Source organism: Callorhinchus milii, unplaced genomic scaffold (genome assembly GCF_018977255.1).
Source record: "Callorhinchus milii isolate IMCB2004 unplaced genomic scaffold, IMCB_Cmil_1.0 Scaffold5, whole genome shotgun sequence".
Taxonomy (NCBI): domain Eukaryota; kingdom Metazoa; phylum Chordata; class Chondrichthyes; order Chimaeriformes; family Callorhinchidae; genus Callorhinchus; species Callorhinchus milii.
The window spans coordinates 53551179-53570889 of NW_024704746.1; the positions used below are offsets into that span (position 1 = coordinate 53551179).

Here is a 19711-nt window from a genome sequence, read left to right on the forward strand (position 1 = left end):
AACCAAGCTCCCATCTGCCTATTTAGGTGGATGATAAAGATCTCATGGCACTATTCGAAAAGAGAAGGGAATTGCTTCCAAAAAATCAAATTGGTCACTCAATCCATGGCTGTTTGTGGGATATTGCTGTTGCTTTTCGCCCACAACATATAGCCAATCCACTTTACAGTATATCCTGTGAAATGCTTTGAGACGTCTCAACGATGTAATAAGGTGCTTTATTATCATAACTGTATATCCGAATGCTCAATTCAAAGTTAACTGCATTTACTTAATGATTGTTTATGCAGAATGCATGAGTTAATGAATTGTGCTCTGATTTTTCCACTATGAACCTCTTCTTGCTCTCACAAGTCATTGTTGCAAAACTCCTTAGACATTCAATACTTTTGATGTGGCTTGATGTTTGCTCCTTTTGAGGCAGCAACTATAAGAAAAAAGAAACAACATTTGCATTTATATATTTTCACGCGAGGCAGCTTCTCAAAGCACTTGAAACATTAAAGAAAAACATTAAAGAAATAGTTTAAAAAACTAGAAGAGTAACTCATCAACAGTGGAATCACATTAAAAAAAGGAAATGAAGAATTTAAAAGGCTGCAAAGTAGCCATTCCAAAAGATGTGCTCTTTCAGTCAGAGGAACACATGTCATTGGTGATGTTCAATACATTATATGCTAGTTTGTTGCTGAAATTGAACTTTCAACAGAATTAAGTTTTGACTTCTCTGCTTTGCAGTGGAGTCGTGCAAATATAATCTTACATCTTGAAGTTGGGCCTCAGCTGACTTATTGCCTGGGCAGTAAGTGTGGAAATATTTGCCCCAAATTACTGGGAGATTTGAGGTACATTTTACTGCCAACCTATATTTTTTCAATTTATTGATAAAAACTAAACATGAGGAAATAATACATTGTTGCAAAAAAATCATTAATATGTTTGATAACAAAAACATTCAGGGGTAGGGGGGACATAGCGGAGGTCCAAAGAGACTGGAGATCTGCCAAAAACAGACACTCAGGACCAGTGTCCTGACTGCGGACCTACAAGAGCTCACCACCTCCTGCCTCTCGGGGCCTGGCACCGCACACAGAGACCCAGAGAGAGACAGAGACAAACACACACTCAGAGAAACAGAGACACACATTCTCAGAGAGAGACACACACAGACAGACGTATGTACACATTCACACAGAGACTCTCATAAACACAAACATAGAAATGACATGCACATACATTCAGACACACTCACACGGACACAAATGGTCAGAGGAGACACAAACACATTCACACACTCGCATACAGAGGAGAGCGACACATTCACAAACACATAGAGACACACTGACATAGACACAAACACATAGAGAGACACACACAGACATTCACACCAGTGGGGCCCCCAAGTGGAGCAAAGCCCTTTTCCCTCTTGTGTTGCACCGTGCATCCGAGTCCGGAGCCGCCCTGCCTCAGATAAACAGAGCAAGACGCCTGGGAACCAGAAACTTCATTTTTTAGCACGTTTATAGTGGAAGGCGCTGTTTATAGTGGATTCCGCAGAAAAATTGCAGCCCGCACTTTTCTATTGGAGCAGTTTATTGCTTTTGAAACTTTTCAAAAAATGTGAACGTCTCAAAACTTATCTCTTTGACTGTTTCCTCTCTTCACCTTCGTAGCTCTGCTGCCCATCCAGAAATGTCAAGTCATTTTTCACATCCTCCATATGTGAAAGGCACTGTATAAATGTAAATTGTATTGTAAATTAGCATGTTCACCTCACAAGCGAGAGGACCTGGGTTCGATTCCAGGGTGAGGCGAAACCTTAGGCAAGTTCCCTTATTCCACATGCCTCTGTTTGCCTAGCAGTAACCTGGTGGTTAGTTGGATAGCCTTCCGGGGCGAGTGTGCAGATGCAAGCAAGCGAGGAAAGAAGCAGAGGAGCAGACTAGGGAGAGGCAATCAAGTGCCGAAGATGTGAGTGGCAAGGTCAGAGCAGCCAGAATCTTGAAAATTTCTATTCAATCTTTTAACCATCTCTGCTCCAAGGACGATAATCCTAGCTTTTCCAGCCTCTCCTGATAACTGAAGTCCCTCATTCCTGGTACCATCCTGGTAAATCTCCTTTACACCCTCTGCAATGCCTTGACATCCTCCTAAAGTGGGTGCCCAGAACTGAACCTAGTACTCTAGCTGAAGCCTAACCAGTTTTATAAAGGTTCATCATAACCTCCTGACTTGTGTATTCTATGCCCCTTTCTATAAAACCTAGTATCCTGTATGCTTTTTTAATAGCTTTATCTACCTGTCCAGCCACCTTCAAAGATTTACGTATATGAACCCCCAGGTCTCTCTGTTCCTTCACCCCCTTTAAGACTGTACATCAGCTTATATTGCCGCTCCTCATTCTTCCTCCCAAAATGTATCACTTTGCATTTCTCCACATTAAACTTCATCTGCCACGTGTCTGCCCATTTTACCAGTCTGTCTATGTCCTCTTGCAGTCTGCTACTATGTCTGTCTATGTCCTCTTGCAGTCTCCTCCTCACTGTTTACTACTTTTCTGAGATTAGTATCATCTGCAAACTTGGAAATTGTACTCTCTATACCCAAGTCAAGGTCCTCGACTGCAGTTTCAGCGGCGTCTGGGGTAAGCTACACCCCAAAACTCTGGAACACTCTTCCTCTATCTCTCCACCATGCTCCTTCCCTCCACATCTTCAGGTTGCACCTGAAGACCTTACTATTCGACTGTTCCTAAGGTCACCCACCTCTCCCCTGGTTTGGCATCAAGCTCCGCCACTGTCAAAAACTCTGGAACGCTACCCTGCATTAAGCCTGTTATATAAATTTAAGTTATTGTTTTTGTAGTAATCCCTCAAAAAAATGTGGTCACTCAATCCATGACTGTTTATGTGACACTGCTTTACACAATTGGCTGCTGCGTTTCGCCCACAAAACACACAGTCAATCACTTCATAATACCCAGGTATTCAGTCAAGCACGAGGAGACGTCCCAATGACCTGTTAAGGCGCTATATCAAATATCAATGTTGCATTCCTAAACTTGCTCTCACTTCCACTAATCTTCCTTCCTTCCTTCCTTCCTTTCGAAGAGATGGGTTTAGTTTCCTCACAGCATTAAGTGTTTACGTTCGCAAACGTACGTCCACCCTCTTCCCGCCCGTCACACGTACAGAGCCTCCAGACCGCCAGTGACCCGCGCGCCTACGTGACGGGGAAACAGCTCGTCGCGCTAACTTGGCGCTGCCGCTCGCTGATTGGACCGGGCTCGGATGGCCTGTCACACGTAGCCAATCGGACGCCGACTTTCGGTTGTCACTCCGCCACACCCCCGCCTGGTGGCGCAGGCGCAGTGGCGACGGACGGCCGGTGGTGCGCGGAGACGGTTTGTCTATCGTCGTCAGAGACCAAGCGGTTGTGTGTTTGTGAGCGTCAGCAAATCCTCGAGAACACAGAGAGGACAGCAGAGCAGAGCAGAGCATCGGGGGAACTTTCCTGAAGGTCAGGGGAGGGGAATATTGTTATTCGTGGGGCAGACGGAGGGGAGGAGTAGGGAGGGGAGGGAGTGGGGGCGCGGGTGGAGGAGAGTAGGGGGTTGGTGGTGGGGAGTGGGAGGGGCGCTGGTGGGCGGGAGGGGTAGTCGGAGAGCGGTGATGAGGGGGCGGAGGAGGACAAGTGGAGTATCGTAAATGGGGAGAGGAGATAGAGTGAGGAGCCAAGGGGCAGAGGAGCGTTGGGGGAAGGGTTGGTGGAAGGGGTGGGGAAAGGGGTGGAGGAAGGAACGGAGGAGCGGTGGTAGGAGGAAGGGAGCAGCTGAGGGGAGGTCCTCCTCTTCCAATATTACATGCTCCCTCTCGGTGACATCATGCTCTTTCTACCCAGTCCTGTACGGAGTGCTCCAGTGGTTAGAGCATTCGCCTCACAAGTAAAAGACCTGGGTTTGATTCCCGGTAGGGCGAAACCTTAGGCAAGTTTGCTTGCTCCATAACCTTTCCCTCAAAAAAAAGTGATAATAAATTGGTCACTTCAATCTACGACTGTGCGACACTGCTGCCGCGTTTCACCCACAAATATACAGTCAATTCACTTTACATTATATTCTGTGAAGCGCTTTGCGACATCTAGAAGATGTGAAAAGCACTGTATCAAATACAAGGATTATATTATCATCCCCAGACATGGGGTCAACTTCTACATGTATTGCGGATGATAACCAACTCTATCTCTCTGCCTCCACCCTCAACTCCAGGATCACTGCTGTCCTGATGGATTGTCTGTCAGACATCAGCAGCAAATTGCACTTATGTACAGCTCTCCATGCAGTGTAGTACCTCAGAGCTGGTGAGATGTGGGTACGGAGTTTCGTCCAGGTCAATATGCGGGTGACAGAGTTTTGAATGAGCTGAATCTTTTGAATGGTGGAACTGGGGAGACCGGTGAGGAGTGCATTGGAGTAATCCAAGCGGGAGGTAACAAACGCATACACAAGGGTTTTGGCCTCATTTGGGGTAAGATACAGTAGGAGGCAGGCAATGTAGGAGGTGGAAGAAGATGATCCTGATCAGCGACCAGGTGTGGGGGATGAAGGACAGCTAGGGGTCGAATCGGACGCCTAGGTTGTGGTGCACTGGTTCGGTGAGTCTGAGGGAGAGCCCAGGGAGGTTGAGGAGTTTAGTTCCATAGGAGTGAAGCCGTTGACAGGAGCCAAGGAGTATGGCTTCGGTCTTGTCCATATTCAGCTGCAGGAAGTTTACCCTCATCCAGGCCTCTCTGACCATCCAAAGTGGTGCAAAGCTAGATATAGGAAAGAATCTTCTAGTAAACTGGAAATCTAAAGCATTATGCACAGTGTGCATATTGCTTTACTGTAAGTACACACCACTGTAAATATTTTCTTCAAATGCTTCATGTTTTCAAGCACAATCACAAAAAATTTTGTTTTTTTCAAAGTGGGCATCTTTAGAATTGTATCTACTGCTAAATTATAATTTGGTGCAGTTTGGAACAATTAAAAAAATTAATATAGTCACAAAAGCCTGTTATGCACAAAGCAATGTCCCACAAACAGTCATGGAGTGAGTGACCAATTTTATTTGGGGGATATTGGCTAGGACAGTGCCACGGTATCTTTAAAATCCACTTGAACAGGCAGATGGCACCGTGGGTTAACATCTCGTCCAAAGGACCGCACCTCCAACGATGCAACCGCCGGCTCATGCCGCTGCAGATAGTGAACCACACGGCTGATTGGGGGGGAGAGGGATGGTGGTAGAGAAGAGTGGGGAGAGAGAGTGATTGAATGAGAGAGTGGAGAGGTTTTGTGTGTGCGTGTGAGAGAGAAAGAGTGATTGAGAGGGGCAAGAGGATGTGAGAGAGAGAATGTGAGGGAGTCGGGGAGAGAAAGAACCAGAGAGGGAGAGAGAGTGTGTGTGAGACAGAGAGGAGAGGGAGTGGGGAGAGAGAGTGTGTGAGAGGAGAGAGAGGGGGAGTGAGAGTGCTGAGAGAGATGTGGTAGAGAGAGAGCATGATAGGGGGAGAAAGACAAACAAAAAGAGAGAGAGGAGAATTGAGGGCAGCATTTCATGGTTCACTGTCAGGACAGACAATCGGAACTTCCCTCAGTTGCCGCGAGGGTGACCAAGAACAGACACCAAGCGACGTGCCATGCAGTTTTCTCACTGAAAGCTCTCTTTCCCCAGTGAGAAACTCCTTTACGTCCTTCACTCCCAACTCCCCTACTCACCCTACCTCTGTGTACGCCCGACCCGGCTGTTCCCTTTGCCCAGCAAACACCAGCTTGCTTCATGTCCCCCATTTTGCCCACGCTCTCTGGAGTTCCATTCCTAGAGTCCCTTCGACTCCCTCTCTCCCTTTCAAGGCACATCAAGACCTAACTGTTTGACTACTCTCTCGGTCATCTTTTCATCCCACCTCCCTCAGCTCCTACCCCCAGCTCAGGTACCCAGCTGGCAGTGTTGACCAATTTGAGATGTCCTTCCAATGTGAAAAGGGCACTGTGTACATGTTATAATCTTGCCCCAGGGTACACATTTTTGAGGAAATTTGCTTAATTTGCTGTATTTTTGAATGTTTGGGAAGCAGCACATATTACTCTTAAACATTTCCAGTGCAATTGTTTCTGTTTTTCAGAAGTACAATTGTTTCTGTTTTTCAGAAGTAAAGGTGACAAAGTGATTTGCGAGTCAAAGTAGAGTTCACAAATTCTGCAGGCTTTCCAGTAATGTCTATGCGCTTGGTTCTTGATTACCGTCCATATGTTCTGAACAGTGAAACAAATCTTTGGTTCAACAGTTATCCAAAAGAAGAGTACTGTTCTTCTCATCCTTTAAGGATTAATTCACAAACATATAATAAGAAACCACTTTATGCAAGCAGCAAATCTAAAGAAAGAACTTCTTCCCTGAAATACAGTTGGTGCAAATGGAGCAGGAAGCACGCATCACGTTTTACTAACAGCAACAATTGTCAAAAACACACATTTCCGTTGCACAAGCAGAACACTACAAAGGGCACCATACCCCAAGACATTGCATGTCGCGAATCAAGAGTACCTTCAACACTGTTTCAAAAGCTGTCAGCAGCACACACACTGAGCTCATTGGGAAGCTAGTCCGATTGAAACCCAGTCTAAATGTTGCAGGGAAAACTTCAGAAGTTGAGACTCAGGTGAAGTGTGAAACTTCCAATCAGTTGACTACCTCTAATTCCAGTGAAGCTCAGGATAATTCGGGCAACAACCAGATTTTAGAAACCGTCAGTAAGTCACAGGGCACTTCACCTGTTGCTGCTGGACCTAAAGTTAATAATTCTGACCAGAAACCACCTTGTAACTGTGCAGCTGGTAATAAAAATGATGGAAGATCAAGTCTTTTTCATTCCAGCTATATCACTACCAATTTTGAAGAAACGTATAACTTTGTGGCGACCCATGTCAACAGTTATTTTGGGAGTGCAGCACAGATGGATCTAGAAAAGGCCAAAAAGACACATTTATTGCATTCAAAGAAATGGGGTGGGTCAACTGTGGCAATGTCAGAATCTTTCAAATTCAAGGCTGACAGAGAACATAATGAACAAACTACTGATCACAAACTAGACAATCAAGGGTTGAATGATTCCATTGCCAGTTCTTCTGTCTTGACTGAATCTGGTCCACCTACGATACCACCATCTTCAAAAAAGAGTCTTGTACGCTTACTTTCAAAGCCAACCAACAGTGTACAGGCGTTTGTGGACAGCTATTTCAGCAACTTGGTGCCAAAGTTGCGAACTGAAATGAAAGGGAATGCTGAAGTGCTGAATAAAGAATCTGAGTGTGAAAATAAAGGAAAATCTGTTGAACAGGACAAGTCAAAAGAGTCCAAGGCAGTGGAGGAGAAAGTGAAGCATCTCTCTCTTCAGAGGGAAAAGGTACTGTATTACAGCTGCTTTGCTTAATGATAAAGGTCAAGAGTCCCGTAGCATAGTGGTTAGAGTGCTCGACTTTGCAAGCGAGAGGACCCATGTTAGATTCCCGAGTAGGGCAAAACCTTGGGCAAGTTTTCTTATTCAGCAAGCCTCTGTGTACCTAGCAGTAAATAGGATCCCAGTTGTTCGTCGATTGACAAATTGCTTTCCAGGGTAATAAACCCTCCCAAAATAAATAAAACAGTTGTCACTCAATCCACAACTGTGGGACACTACTGTGCACAAATGGCTGCTGCGTTTTGCCCACAAAATGCAATCAATGCACTACAATATATTCTGTGAAACGCTTTGAGATGTCTCAATAACATAAGGTGCTAATCAAATGAAAGGATTATTATTATATAAAACTTGCATTTGATAAAGCACTTTTCACATCCTTTAGATGTCTCAAAGCACTTCACAAAATATACTTTAAAATGAATTGACTGTATATTTGTGGGCAAAACCGGCAGCCAATTACGCACAGCGATGTCCCACAAACAGTCGTGGATTGAAGTGACCAATTTTATTGTTTTTGAGTAAGGAAACTTCCCCAAGGTTTCTCCCTGCCTGGAATCAAACCCAGGTCTCTCACTTGCAAGGAGAGTGCTCTAACTGCTGATCTATAGACTTCTAGTATAAGAGAGAAGTTTGCTTAGTGCTGCTCCTTGTGTTTGTTGTTGTTTTTTAGATACCTTGTAGAAATAGTAATACTGTAGTCCTTTTTCCTGATTTTTTATCCTTTTTTTATTATGCATCAGATTTGCTCTAAGTGCATTTAATTTATTTTTCATTTTTATTGCCCTTTCTGATGTGTCAAATGAAATTTGTTGTTTTGTCCATTTTAATATTCGTACCTATTGGAGAGAAACCTTTATTTTTGAAGTTGACTAGAACATTTTCAGTCCCTCTTGCTCATTGGGCTCATCTCACACTGGTTTCCTTTGATCTGGAATATTCTCTCATTTTACATTTGTCTCTATTTTTTCATTTGTTCAAAATGTGTAAAGAGAAGTGTTCACTACAATTACAAAATGCAAAAAACGTAGATTCTGCAGGCAAATGAAATTGTGTTTGTTGAGCCAAATGTCTGTGATGAATCTGGGACAAGTGATTTTAGCATAGGTGTCAGTCAGACTACTTAATTCAACTCCCATTTCACCTCTGCTGGCACTTCAAAACGTTCTCCAACATGAAAGGTGCTATTGTAAGTGCTAGTTCTTGTTTATTAACTTGTGAATCCTAAAAAAATTGTTTCCAACTGAAAAAAAGGAATTTTCAGCAACAATTTTGTGGCTTATCTGTGTTTCTAGAAGTGGCAATGATATTTACTAAAATGCTTGCGAGTAGCTTCTTACATTTAACATATAGATTTTAGAGGGTTAACTTTCACTGTGTATGAAAGAGCGAGAGACCATTATCTGTCTTTATATAGATTATATGTTTTAGTTAATGCCTGTTGTCTAGATTATTTGTATTCTGAAATACAATCGATTTATTTGCAGAGTTGACGATTAAAGTAAACAGAGTAACCTATTGTTTCAAGTAGAGAATTTGCAAGTGCTGAAATGGTGTAAAACTGCTGTTGTATTATGGTTTGTGAAACATCCTTTGTGGTATCATAGCACTATTCCTTCTCTGTGAACAGATCATTGCTAAGGTCAGTGTGGACAACCGGACCAGAGGGTTGGTCCAAGCACTGCATAGAGCCTCCGATGTCAGGGTCTACATTAATCGGGTAGAAGAGTTGAATTATCACCTACTGGAATTTCCTGAAACCAGGACCATGGCTGTCAAGGTAAACAAGAGACATTTCTGTTTCTCAGGAAGGGATTAGGAAGTCATGGGTATCCTGCTTTCCCCCAAGCTTCCTTCTTTTATTTGCACACATAACACTTGGAAGAATTGTGGTGTTAGTTTGGCTCAGTTGGTACCATTCTTGCTTCTGCATCAGAAGGTTATGGGTTCAAGCCCCATGTCAGGACTTCAAACCCATATTGTCTTGATTGCCTCATCCTTGTCTTCAAAGTCTTCCATGGCCTTTCTCCTCTCTACCTCTTTGACCTGCTTATGCCATACAGACTTGACTATTCCTTCTGCTCAACAGGCTCCGCTCATGTACCCCACCCTACCAGCTCTACCATTGGCAGTCGGGCTTTCAGCCTTTCTGCCCTCGTGCTTTGGAACTCCATCCCACAGTCCCTTCGCCTCGCCCCCTCCCCTCCTTCAAGGTCTGTATCAAGATTCTCCTCTTTGACCGAGCCTTCGGCCACCCTCCTACCCTACCCTTCCTGCCATAAACCCCTCCTGATCCCAATGCCCAGCTTGGATTCTTGGCTGTCCAGCACCTTGGTACATCCTCCCAACGTAAAAGGCGCTGTAAAAATGTAATTTGTTGTTTTTGACATTCCAGTATAGTGCTGGGGGTGTACTGCATTGTTGGATGTGTTGTCCTTGGGATAGGACATTAAACCAAGGTCCTGTCTGCCTATTCAGGTGGATCTTAAAGATCACAAAAGAAAAGGGAGTTTCTTTCTCCAACAATTCCCAGATAAAAATTGTTCAGTCGATTCATGGCTGTTTGTGGCACATTGATGTGCGCAAATTGGTTGCTACATTCGCCTACAGTGAAATGCTATGAAATATCCTCCTGACGTCAGTCGCTATATCAAATGCAAGGATTATTATTGAAGAATTACTGTGTAACCAATAACAAAATTAAGGAGAACAGTCAGTCAGCCAGTCAGCGGCACGAGAGCGAGGAGCGGAGCCTAGACCGAGCAGTGGGGATACAGCCACAGTGAGGAGAGCCGTGTCAGAGGATAAAAAAAACAGTGAGAAACTTAAACAGTGACGTCAGAGCGACGTCAGTATCAACAGTAAACTAACAACTATCAACACATCACACACCATGGACTTAACCTGATCAACTTACCTTGATTGGTTTAAGTTAACTTGAGCAACTTAATTGGATCAACTTGATTGACTTAAAAACTTAATTGACTTAACCTAATTAACTTAATTAAACTTAATTGATTGACCTCCTCAGGTTGGAAGAGGTGACAATGGCGGGGCAGGTGTTATGTGAGGAGTGTGACATGTGGGAGCTGATGGAGGGCAGTCTGACCCCGGGTGACCACATCTGCAGAAGATGTCTGCAACCGAGGCAGCTCCAGATCGGAGTGGCTGAGCTGGAGTCCAAAGTGCAGACACTGTGGAGTATCAGGGACCGTGAGTGCTTCCTGGATAGCTACATCCTGGAGCCAGTCACTCCCCTGAGGGAATATACACTCAACTTTGATTATGGTCAGTATAGGTCAATGGACAGTCAGGAGGTCAGCGGGACAACGGAAAGAGTGGTAGTAAATCTGGCATTAACCTTGAACAACAATAAGAGATCCTTGGAACTTATATCGACAAGGGAGCCGGTGAGGTGGAAGGAAAAACTACCTCTAACACTGGGGTAAAAGATGGTTGTTGTCATTGGGGATGAGACTATTAGGAGACAGACACAATCATCTGCAACACCGACCAGAAGGATGTCTCGGCAGGGCGAGAGGACAATTTAAAATATGAGGGCAAGGATCCGTTGGTGGTACTTCACATAGGTACCAATGACATCGGTAGAGTAGGCCAAGATGACTTGAGAAGGGAATTTGAAGAGCTGGGGTCCAAATTGAAGTCGAGATCATCGAAGGTGGTAATAACGGGACTACTGCCTGTACCATACGACAATTGGTACAGGAACAGACAAATTAAGGACTTGAACGCATGGCTAAAAGAGTGGTGTGGAACTCAGGGGTTTCTTTTTATGGGCCATTGGCACGAGTATTGGGGAAAAAGAGAGCTCTTTCGGAGAAAAGGGCTGCATTTAAATCGTGCTGGGACAAATGTCCTAGCTAAACGAATTAACAGGGAAATAAGTAGGAATTTAAACTAGTAAAGGGGGGGAATATATAGGTAAGAGAAACCATTAGAAAAAGTAAAGATGACAGTGCAGAATAGCATGCCAGATAATAGGAATATGTTAACTAGGAGTAAGAAACTTGGCAAAGTAGATAAGGAATCAGCGAGTAGAGGAAGTGGTAGGAAATTAAAAATGTTATAGCTAAATGAGCGAAGCATTCAGAATAAAACTGACGAATTAAAAGCACAGATAGACACATATGGGTACGAGGGATAGGAGGTCTGAGGATGAGAGGGATATAGTTAAATCTGAGGCAAGTATTCTGAATTTAAATAGGGCTAATTTTGCAGGTATGAGGAGAGATTTAGGTAAAATAGACTGGAGCATAAGATTAGGAGGTAAAAATGTAGACCTACAGTGGCAAATATATATAAGGATGTAGTGCAAAATTCTCAGCGGTCGCATATTCCCTTGCGGAATAAGAGCACCACAGGGAAAGCAATTCATCTGTGGCTAACTAGAACAGTTAGGGAAAGAAAAGGCTTATAAAACTGCCAAGAAAAGCGGCAAATCTGAAGATTGGGAGAGTTTTAGAAACCAGCAAAATAGAACTAAAAAACTCATTAAGAGCGAGAATAAGGAGTATAAGGGTAAGCTAGTTAGGAACATTAAGTCTGATTGTAAAAGTTTTTACAAATATATTAAGAGGAATAGGCTAGTGAGGTTAAATGTAGGTCCACTTCAGTTAGAGACAGGAGAAGTTGTAATGGGGGACGAGGACATGGCAGAGTCCCTAAATGGGTACTTTGCATCTGTCTTCGCCCTGGAAGACACAACAAGCCTGCCAACAAGAGAGATGGATCAAAGGGATAAGGACAGGGAGCAACTTAGGGAAATTTTCATTAGTAGAGAATTGGTGCGAGGGAAACTGTTTGCACTAAAAAGTGACAAATCCCCTGGCTTGCATCCCAGGGTTTTAAAAGAGGTAGATTATGAGATAGTGGAGGCCTTATGTCTGATCTTCCAAAATTCCTTGAATTCTGGAACAGTCCCCATGGATTGGAAGATCGCAAATGTCACACCACTATTTAAAAAAGGTGGAAAGGAAAAGATGGGGAACTATAGGCCAGTTAGTCTCACATCAGTGATAGGAAAAATTTTAGAATCATTGATTAAGGATGTGGTAGTGCGGTATTTAGGGGAGCACAATATAATTAGGCCAAGTCAACATGGCTTTACAAAAGGGAAGTCATGTTTGACAAATCTCATAGAGTTTTTTGAGGATATTTCCAGTAAACTAGATAAGGGTGAATCAGTGGATGTGGTCTATTTGGACTTCCAGAAGGCATTCGATAAGGTGCCGCATAAAAGGTTAGTCCAAAAGATAAGGGCCCATGGAATTGGGGGGAGCATATTAACGTGGATTGGGGAATGGTTAACGGGTAGGAAACAAAGAGTAGGGATAAACGGGTCCTTTTCAGATTGGCGGGATGTGACTAGTGGAGTGCCACAAGGATCAGTCCTTGGGCCTCAGCTATTTACCATCTACATCAACGATCTAGATGAGGACATCGAAGTTAATATATCTAAATTTGCGGATGACACAAAACTAGGAGGAAGTGTCAACACAGAGGACGACATTAAAAAAATGCAGCGAGACATAGATAGGTTAGGTGATTGGGCAGGTAGGTGGCAGATGAAGTATAATGTAGGGAAGTGCGAAGTCATCCACCTAGGTAGCAAAAACAGTAGAGCGGGTTATTTTTTAGAAGGGGAGAGATTGGAATGTGTTAGCGTCCAGAGGGACTTGGGTGTCCTTGTACACCAATCACAGAAAGTTAGTCTGCAGGTGCAGCAGCAATTAGGAAGGCGAACGGTATGTTAGCATTCATTATGAAAGGATTAGAGTATAAGAGTAGGGAAGTCTTGCTGCAACTGTATAGGGCCCTGGTGAGACCACACCTGGAATACTGTGTCCAGTTTTGGTCTCCTCATTTAAGGAAGGATGTACTGGTCTTGGAGGGGGTGCAGCGTAGATTTACTAGGTTAGTATCAGGGATGAGTTACGAGGATAGCCTGACCAATTTGGGCCTATATTCTCTAGAATATAGAAGAATTAGAGGGGATCTTATAGAAACCTATAAGATTATCAAAGGGCATGATAGAGTAGATAGTGGGAGATTGTTTCCCCCCCTGGTTGGAGAAACTAAAACCAGGGGTCACAACCTTAATATCAGAGGCAGCCCTTTCGCACTGAGTTGAGGAAGAACTTCTTCACTCAAAGGGTGGTGAATGTATGGAACTCGCTACCCCAAAGGGCTGTTGACGCTCAGTCCTTGAACATATTCAAGACTGAGATAGATAGATTTCTTATTGCAAAAGGGATTAAGGGATATGGGGATAAGGCAGGGTTAGGTTATTTGCTGGAGTTAGATTAGAAGATCAGCCATGATTGAATGGCGGGGCAGGTTCGAAGGGCCGAATGGCCTGCTCCTACATGTTACGTTAAAATTCTGTCAAATTACCATGATCTACAAAATAAGACTAGTCAGAAAAGAATGCAAAATATAGGACAAGAAAGAGAATCTGCTCCTTCCAACAAATATTTGATACTCCACCTTATCACGTTGTCGAGACATCTCAAAGCGCATCAGCAAACTATAGCAAGTCTTTGTATTCAGTACAGATGTATTGCAGTGCAAATCATCTGCCACTCTTTATTGCTTTTTTCCTTTGTATGCACAATCAAGAACATAAAAGTGCCGTGTAGCTATCCATTGGAATTGAAATAGAATTGTACAGAATTGATCACTCTTACCTTTCAAATGTTCACTTTTAAGACCTGCCATATTACACTTTTTTGAAAGGTGCCCAGGCAAATGTACTGTAATCCTGTGAGACAGGTCCACTGTGCAACCAGGTATGTTGAAAGGCTACCTTTTATATTTTCTTTCAAAGGATTATTTAATTTTTTTCAGGAGAAAGTTATCCCCTGCTTGTTGCGTCTCAGGCAGGTAAGCGATGAAGTACTTCAGGAAACTGTCAGGGAAGCTCTGGCTTTGGTTGGATATACAGATCCCGTCAAGGGCCATGGCATTCGAGTCCTGTCAATTGATGGAGGAGGAACGAGGTAAAGATTTATTCAAGGCATTTATCATATAAATTTCAACGGTATGTTTGTTTTTTTTGTGTAACATTTCTTTCCCCATTCTGGTTTTCCCTGTTTAATGCCTCATATCTGCCATGCACTACAACAACAAATTACTCATGTATAGTGCCCTTCACGTCGGAAAGACGTCCTAGGGCATCGGACAAGGCATAATTGAAGAGGAAGGTCTTCAGACGGAACTTGAAGGAGGCAAGAGAGGGTGTGAGGCGGAGGGATTGCGAGTTCCAGAGTGTAGGGGCAGAGATGCTGAATGCCTGACCGCCAATGGTGGGGAGCGAAGTGCGAGGGACCTGAAGCAGGCCAACGTCCACCGAGCGGAGGGAGCGGAAATGCTGAGATGGGGTTATGAGGTCGGAGAGGTAGGGGGGAGCAAGACCGTAGAGGGCCTTGAATGTAAGAACAAGGGATTTGTACTCGATTCTCTGAGGGATGGGGAGCCAATGAAGCCGAGCAAGAACAGTGGTGATAGGTTCCCAGAGCCTGAGGTGCAGAGCTGCAGAGTTCTGAATAATCTTCAGTTTGTGGACGGAAGAGTTGGAATGTCAATGAGGAGGCAGTTGGTGTAGTCAAGCCAGGACGTAATGAAAGTATGGATCAGGGTCTCGGCGGCCTGTGGTAAGAGGAAGTGGCGGAGGTGGGTAATGTTGCGGAGGTGTGGAAAGGTGGAACGGGTCACGGCACGAATGTGAAGGATAGGATGTGGGGTTTGAAGGATAGTTGAGGGTTGGAAAGGACACCAAGGTTTCGAATTGGCTCGGTGTGGTGAAGAGTGGTGCCACGAATAATGATAGTGTCAGCGGCTGAATTGAGGAGGCGCTTCCGGGAGCTGTGAGCAGCACAAAGCCCAGATTGGAGGGAATGCTGGGAGAGGAAAGAGTGAAGCTGGGAAGCGACGACTTGTTCCATGTCCTTTGATAGAAAAGGAGGTTTTGAAATGGGGTGATGGTTGAAGAGCAGAGATGAGTCACGGGAAGATTTTTTGAGGATAGGGGTGATGATGGCTGTCTTTAGGGGAATGGGTATGGTGCTGGTGGACAGGGAGAGGTTAACAAGGTCTGTTAGTAGGGGAGCAAGAAGGTGGAGGTGGGAAGTGTAGGGATGGGGTCAAGGGAGCAAGTGGTGGGTTTTATACAGGAAATGATGGAGATGAGCGAAGAGGGAGATACTGGGTCAAAAGTGTGTGGAGGGAGGGATGGGGGGGTGTTGGAAGGGGAACGAGAGGTGGGGAGGACGTGGGGGTGGGGGTAGTAGAGGAGGCAGAGCGGATCCCCTCAATTTTGGACTCGAAATCCGTCATCTCACATTTGGTATTGGAGGAGAGGCATGGGAGGGTGGATGGATGGCTCCTGGTTGTCCCAGAGCAGCCAACTCACCTGTCCATCACTCATTCTCTCTGCAGCAACTGCCTCCAAAAGGCAAACACCCCTTCCCCCTCCTTCAGCCATACCCTCACCAATCTCCCTGCTCCTCAAACTCCACAGTCATTTCACCCCCACGACCCCAAATCCTCTCCATACCACTCTCTCCTCCGTTTCCCCCCCACCAGCAAACCCATCCGCATTTCCATATAAAATGTCTGCTCCCTCTCCAATAAAGCCCTCACTATCCATGACCTCATCCTGGATGAGCACGTGGATATTCTTGGGCTTATGGAAACCTGACTCTCCCCCGGTGTCCGTCCCCCTAGTTGAAGTCTCCCCTCCTGGCTACACCTTCCACCACACCCCCCGTCCTAAACAAAGTGGCAGTGGGGTGGTCTTCATCTCCCAAGCTTCCCTCGGTCAATCCGTTTATTCCTCTGGCTACTTCTCTTCATTTGAGCACCACACCCTCTACCATCCCTCCTCTCTCAAAATTCTCCTGGTTTATCGCCCCCCAAAACCCCCTGGCTCCTTCCTCTCTGATATCTCCAATCTCTCTTCCCTGTCCCTCTGTTCAGAACGCCTGCACATAATGAGTGACTTCAACCTCCACCTAAACTCCCCTTGCACCACATCCTCAGATTTCACTGCCCTCCTCTCCTCCCTAAACCTCACCCTCCACATCAACTTGCCGACCCACCACCGTTGCCACCCCCTCAACCTCGTCATCACACGTGGCCTTCACATTTCCGATCTTTGCATCACAGCTTTTAAGAGAGAACTACAGCTTTTAAGAGAGAACTGGATAGTTATCTGGGGAAGACGGGTTTGCAGGGTTATGGGGAGATAGCTGGTGATTGGGATTAGTGAAAGTGACTTGCTCTGTCAAAGAGCCGGCGCAGACTCGTTGGGCCGAATGGCCTCCTTCTGTGCTGTAACATTCTATGAAAATCTATGAATCACAGACAAGACCATCACAGAACCACTTCCTCATCTCCTTCTCCTCTCGCATCCCTCTCCCTTCCATCAAGACCTCAACCATACTTTTCCACCCATGGAAAAGGCTTTCCCCCGAGACCTTCATAAAGGTCCTCTCATCCTCAGACCTCCTATCCCTCTGGCTTTCCACCCACAGCGATCCTGAAGCAGCCATCATGCTGCTCCACGATCGCCTCTCCTCCACCTTCAACTCCCTCATTCCCCTGAAATCCAGGACCGTCTCCAAACCCACCCGCTCTCACTGGTAGAACAGCCATCTCCGCTCCTTAAAATCCCAAACCCGGTTACTCGAGTGCAGGTGGCAGAAAACCAGCCTCACGGTTCACCACCATCTGTGGCTCAAGCATCTTCACACCTACCGCCGCTCTCTATCACAAGCAAAAACTGTGCATTACTCAAACATCATACTGAGGCCAGTAATAACTCCAAAATCCTATTCTCCACCGTTCACCACTTCTTCCATGCGCCCCATCAAGCAACGTCAATCATCACATATAACGCCAAGTGCGAAGAGGTCATGGATTTCCTTACCTCTAAAATTGACAACATCCACCTGGCAGCTTCATCCTCCTGCCCCATGTTGCCTACCACCACCCCCATCCCATCTCCCTCACACACACCGTCCTTAGCTCCTACTGCGGCCCCCATCCTACATTCATTTGTCCCCATCTCTCCTTCCTCCCTCCACTATCACCACAATGAAACCCACCATCTGCTGCCTCAATTCCCCTCCCCAGTCAACTGCTGATCACTCAACTCCCCTCCTCTGCCCACTGCTGGCAGACACTATTAACCAAATTCTCTCCTCAGGATCAGTCCCACTCACCCTCAAAACCACAATCATCACCCCCCTCCTTAAAAAAGCTACCCTCGATCCCTCCAACTCGGCCACTATCCTCCTATCTCAAACCTGCCTTTCCTTGCCAAAGCTCTGGAATGCGTTGTTGCCAACCAATTTCACGCACACCTCTCCATCCACACCTTACTCGAACCCTTCCAATCCGGTTTCCGCCCTGCCCACAGTACAGAGACAGTGCTCATGAAAGTCACAAACTATATCCTCTCTTATCTGTGATCAGGGCTCCCTCTACCTCCTCGTCCTCCTGGACTTCTCTGCCACATTTGACACAGTCGATCACCCCTGTCCTCCATCATCCACCTCAGTGGGACCACACTCGCTTGTTTCGAGTCCTACCTTACAAACCCTCAGCGCTACGTTTCTGCAAATGGTTTATCTTCGCACTTCCACCCAGTTACCTATGGGGTACCCCAAGCATCCATACTTGGCCCCCTTCTCTTACTTATCTATATACTCCCTCTCGGTGATGTCATCCGCAGACACAGGGTTAACTTCCACATATATACGGATGACACTCAACTCTACTTCTCCTCCAGATGTGACCTTCAGCCCCCTGATGTTCTGTCAGCTTGTCTGTCGAACAACAGGAGCTGGATGAGCACAAATTTCCTGCAGTTCAACGTCAACAAGACGGAAGCCATACTCTTTGGCTCCTGCTGACGTCTTCTGTACTCCAACTTCCTCAACCTACCCGACCAGTCCTTAAAACTCTTTGAACTTAGGCGTCAGGTTCATCCCCAGTTATGCTTCCTCCCCACATCCGGTCCCTGACCAACACCACTTTCTTCTACCTCCACCACATTGCCCGTCTTCGACAATACCTTATGCCAAAAGCTGCTGAAACCCTTGTCCATGCCTTTGTCGCCTCTCGGCTGGTCTATAGCACCCTCCTCACCAGTCTCCCCACCTCCACTATTCACAAAATTCAGCTAATTCAAAACTCCGCCGCCCACATTCTCATCTGTACCAAACTTTGTACCCCGATTACTCCAGTCCTTGCCAAACTCCACTGCCTCCCTGTCACAGAGTGGATTGACTTCAAGATCCTCACTGTAGTGTTTTAATCCCTCCATTCCTTGGCACCCACCCTATCTCTCTAACTACTTCTATCCCCACAGCAGTACCCACTGCCTCCGCTCTACTGGGTCCGGCCTTCTCCACGCCCCTGAAACCTCCGCTCCACCATTGGCGGTCGTGCCTTTAGCCACTACGCCCTGAAACTTTGGAACTCCCTCCTTCAACCCCTTTGCCATGCTCTCTCCTTCCCCATCTTCAAGTGGCGCCTGAAGACCTTCCTTTTCAATGGCGCCTACAGTCACCTTCCCCCTGCTCTGGCTCAGCCTTTGGGCTACACTGTGCACAAAGTGCACTGAGACGCTGCCCGGCATGGAGGGCTCTATATAAGTGCAAGTTGTTGTTGGAGGAGGAGGAGGAGTTGGTATATGGTACAAAAAGAGGAGTTTGGGATTGTCCTTAGCTTCCAAGATGATTTTGGAATCAAAGGATGACTTAGCTGAGGCAAGGGCAGAGCGGAGGCCAAGACAATAATAAATTGGTCATTTTCAATCCACGACTATTTGTGGGACATTGCTGTGCGCAATTGGCTGCCGCGTTCGCCCACAAATATACAGTCAGTTCACTTTACAGTGTGTTCTGTGAAGCGCTTTGGGACGTCCTCCTGACCTGAAAAGCGCTATATCAAATGTAAGGATTATTATTTTTATTATTGGTGCAGTCCTGCCAGCTCTGACAGTGAATTGTTAATTTGGATTTGCGCCTGATGCATTCAGCAGAGTGCCCCTGAAATTTGAGGGAGCAGAGGTGGCTGGTTTACCAGGGGCATTTGTGCAAGTAGGAGGTGGTGTGGGAGATGACGGGAATGACCGAGAGGGAGTTGTTTAGAAGGGTGACCAAGAAGGGTAGGTCATTGG

The 19711-nt window shown here is 45.7% G+C and overlaps 1 protein-coding gene and 1 long non-coding RNA gene across 4 annotated transcripts in view; one reads left to right on the forward strand and one right to left on the reverse strand.

The window, feature by feature from the left end:
- Nucleotides 1-204: 204 nt before the first annotated feature.
- Nucleotides 205-3243, reverse strand: LOC103186240. The gene is made up of 3 exons (XR_488724.2): nt 3072-3243; nt 1666-1732; nt 205-427 (listed from the first exon to the last, which is right to left on the reverse strand). It is a non-coding gene; the product is annotated as an uncharacterized LOC103186240 (long non-coding RNA).
- Nucleotides 3244-3360: 117 nt separating this feature from the next.
- Nucleotides 3361-19711, forward strand: part of pnpla8 (patatin-like phospholipase domain containing 8) — a 29366-nt gene continuing 13015 nt past the window's right edge. Inside the window, exons 1-4 of one of the 3 annotated variants that reach the window (XM_007905138.2) lie at nt 3361-3519; nt 6194-7449; nt 9134-9283; nt 14371-14522. In XM_007905138.2, coding sequence (XP_007903329.1) covers nt 6571-7449; nt 9134-9283; nt 14371-14522 — 1181 coding nt within the window. In that variant the 5' untranslated portion in view covers nt 3361-3519; nt 6194-6570. The remainder of the gene's footprint in view (nt 3520-6193; nt 7450-9133; nt 9284-14370; nt 14523-19711) is intronic. The other 2 variants (XM_007905142.2, XM_007905143.2) reach the window with 2 other exon arrangements.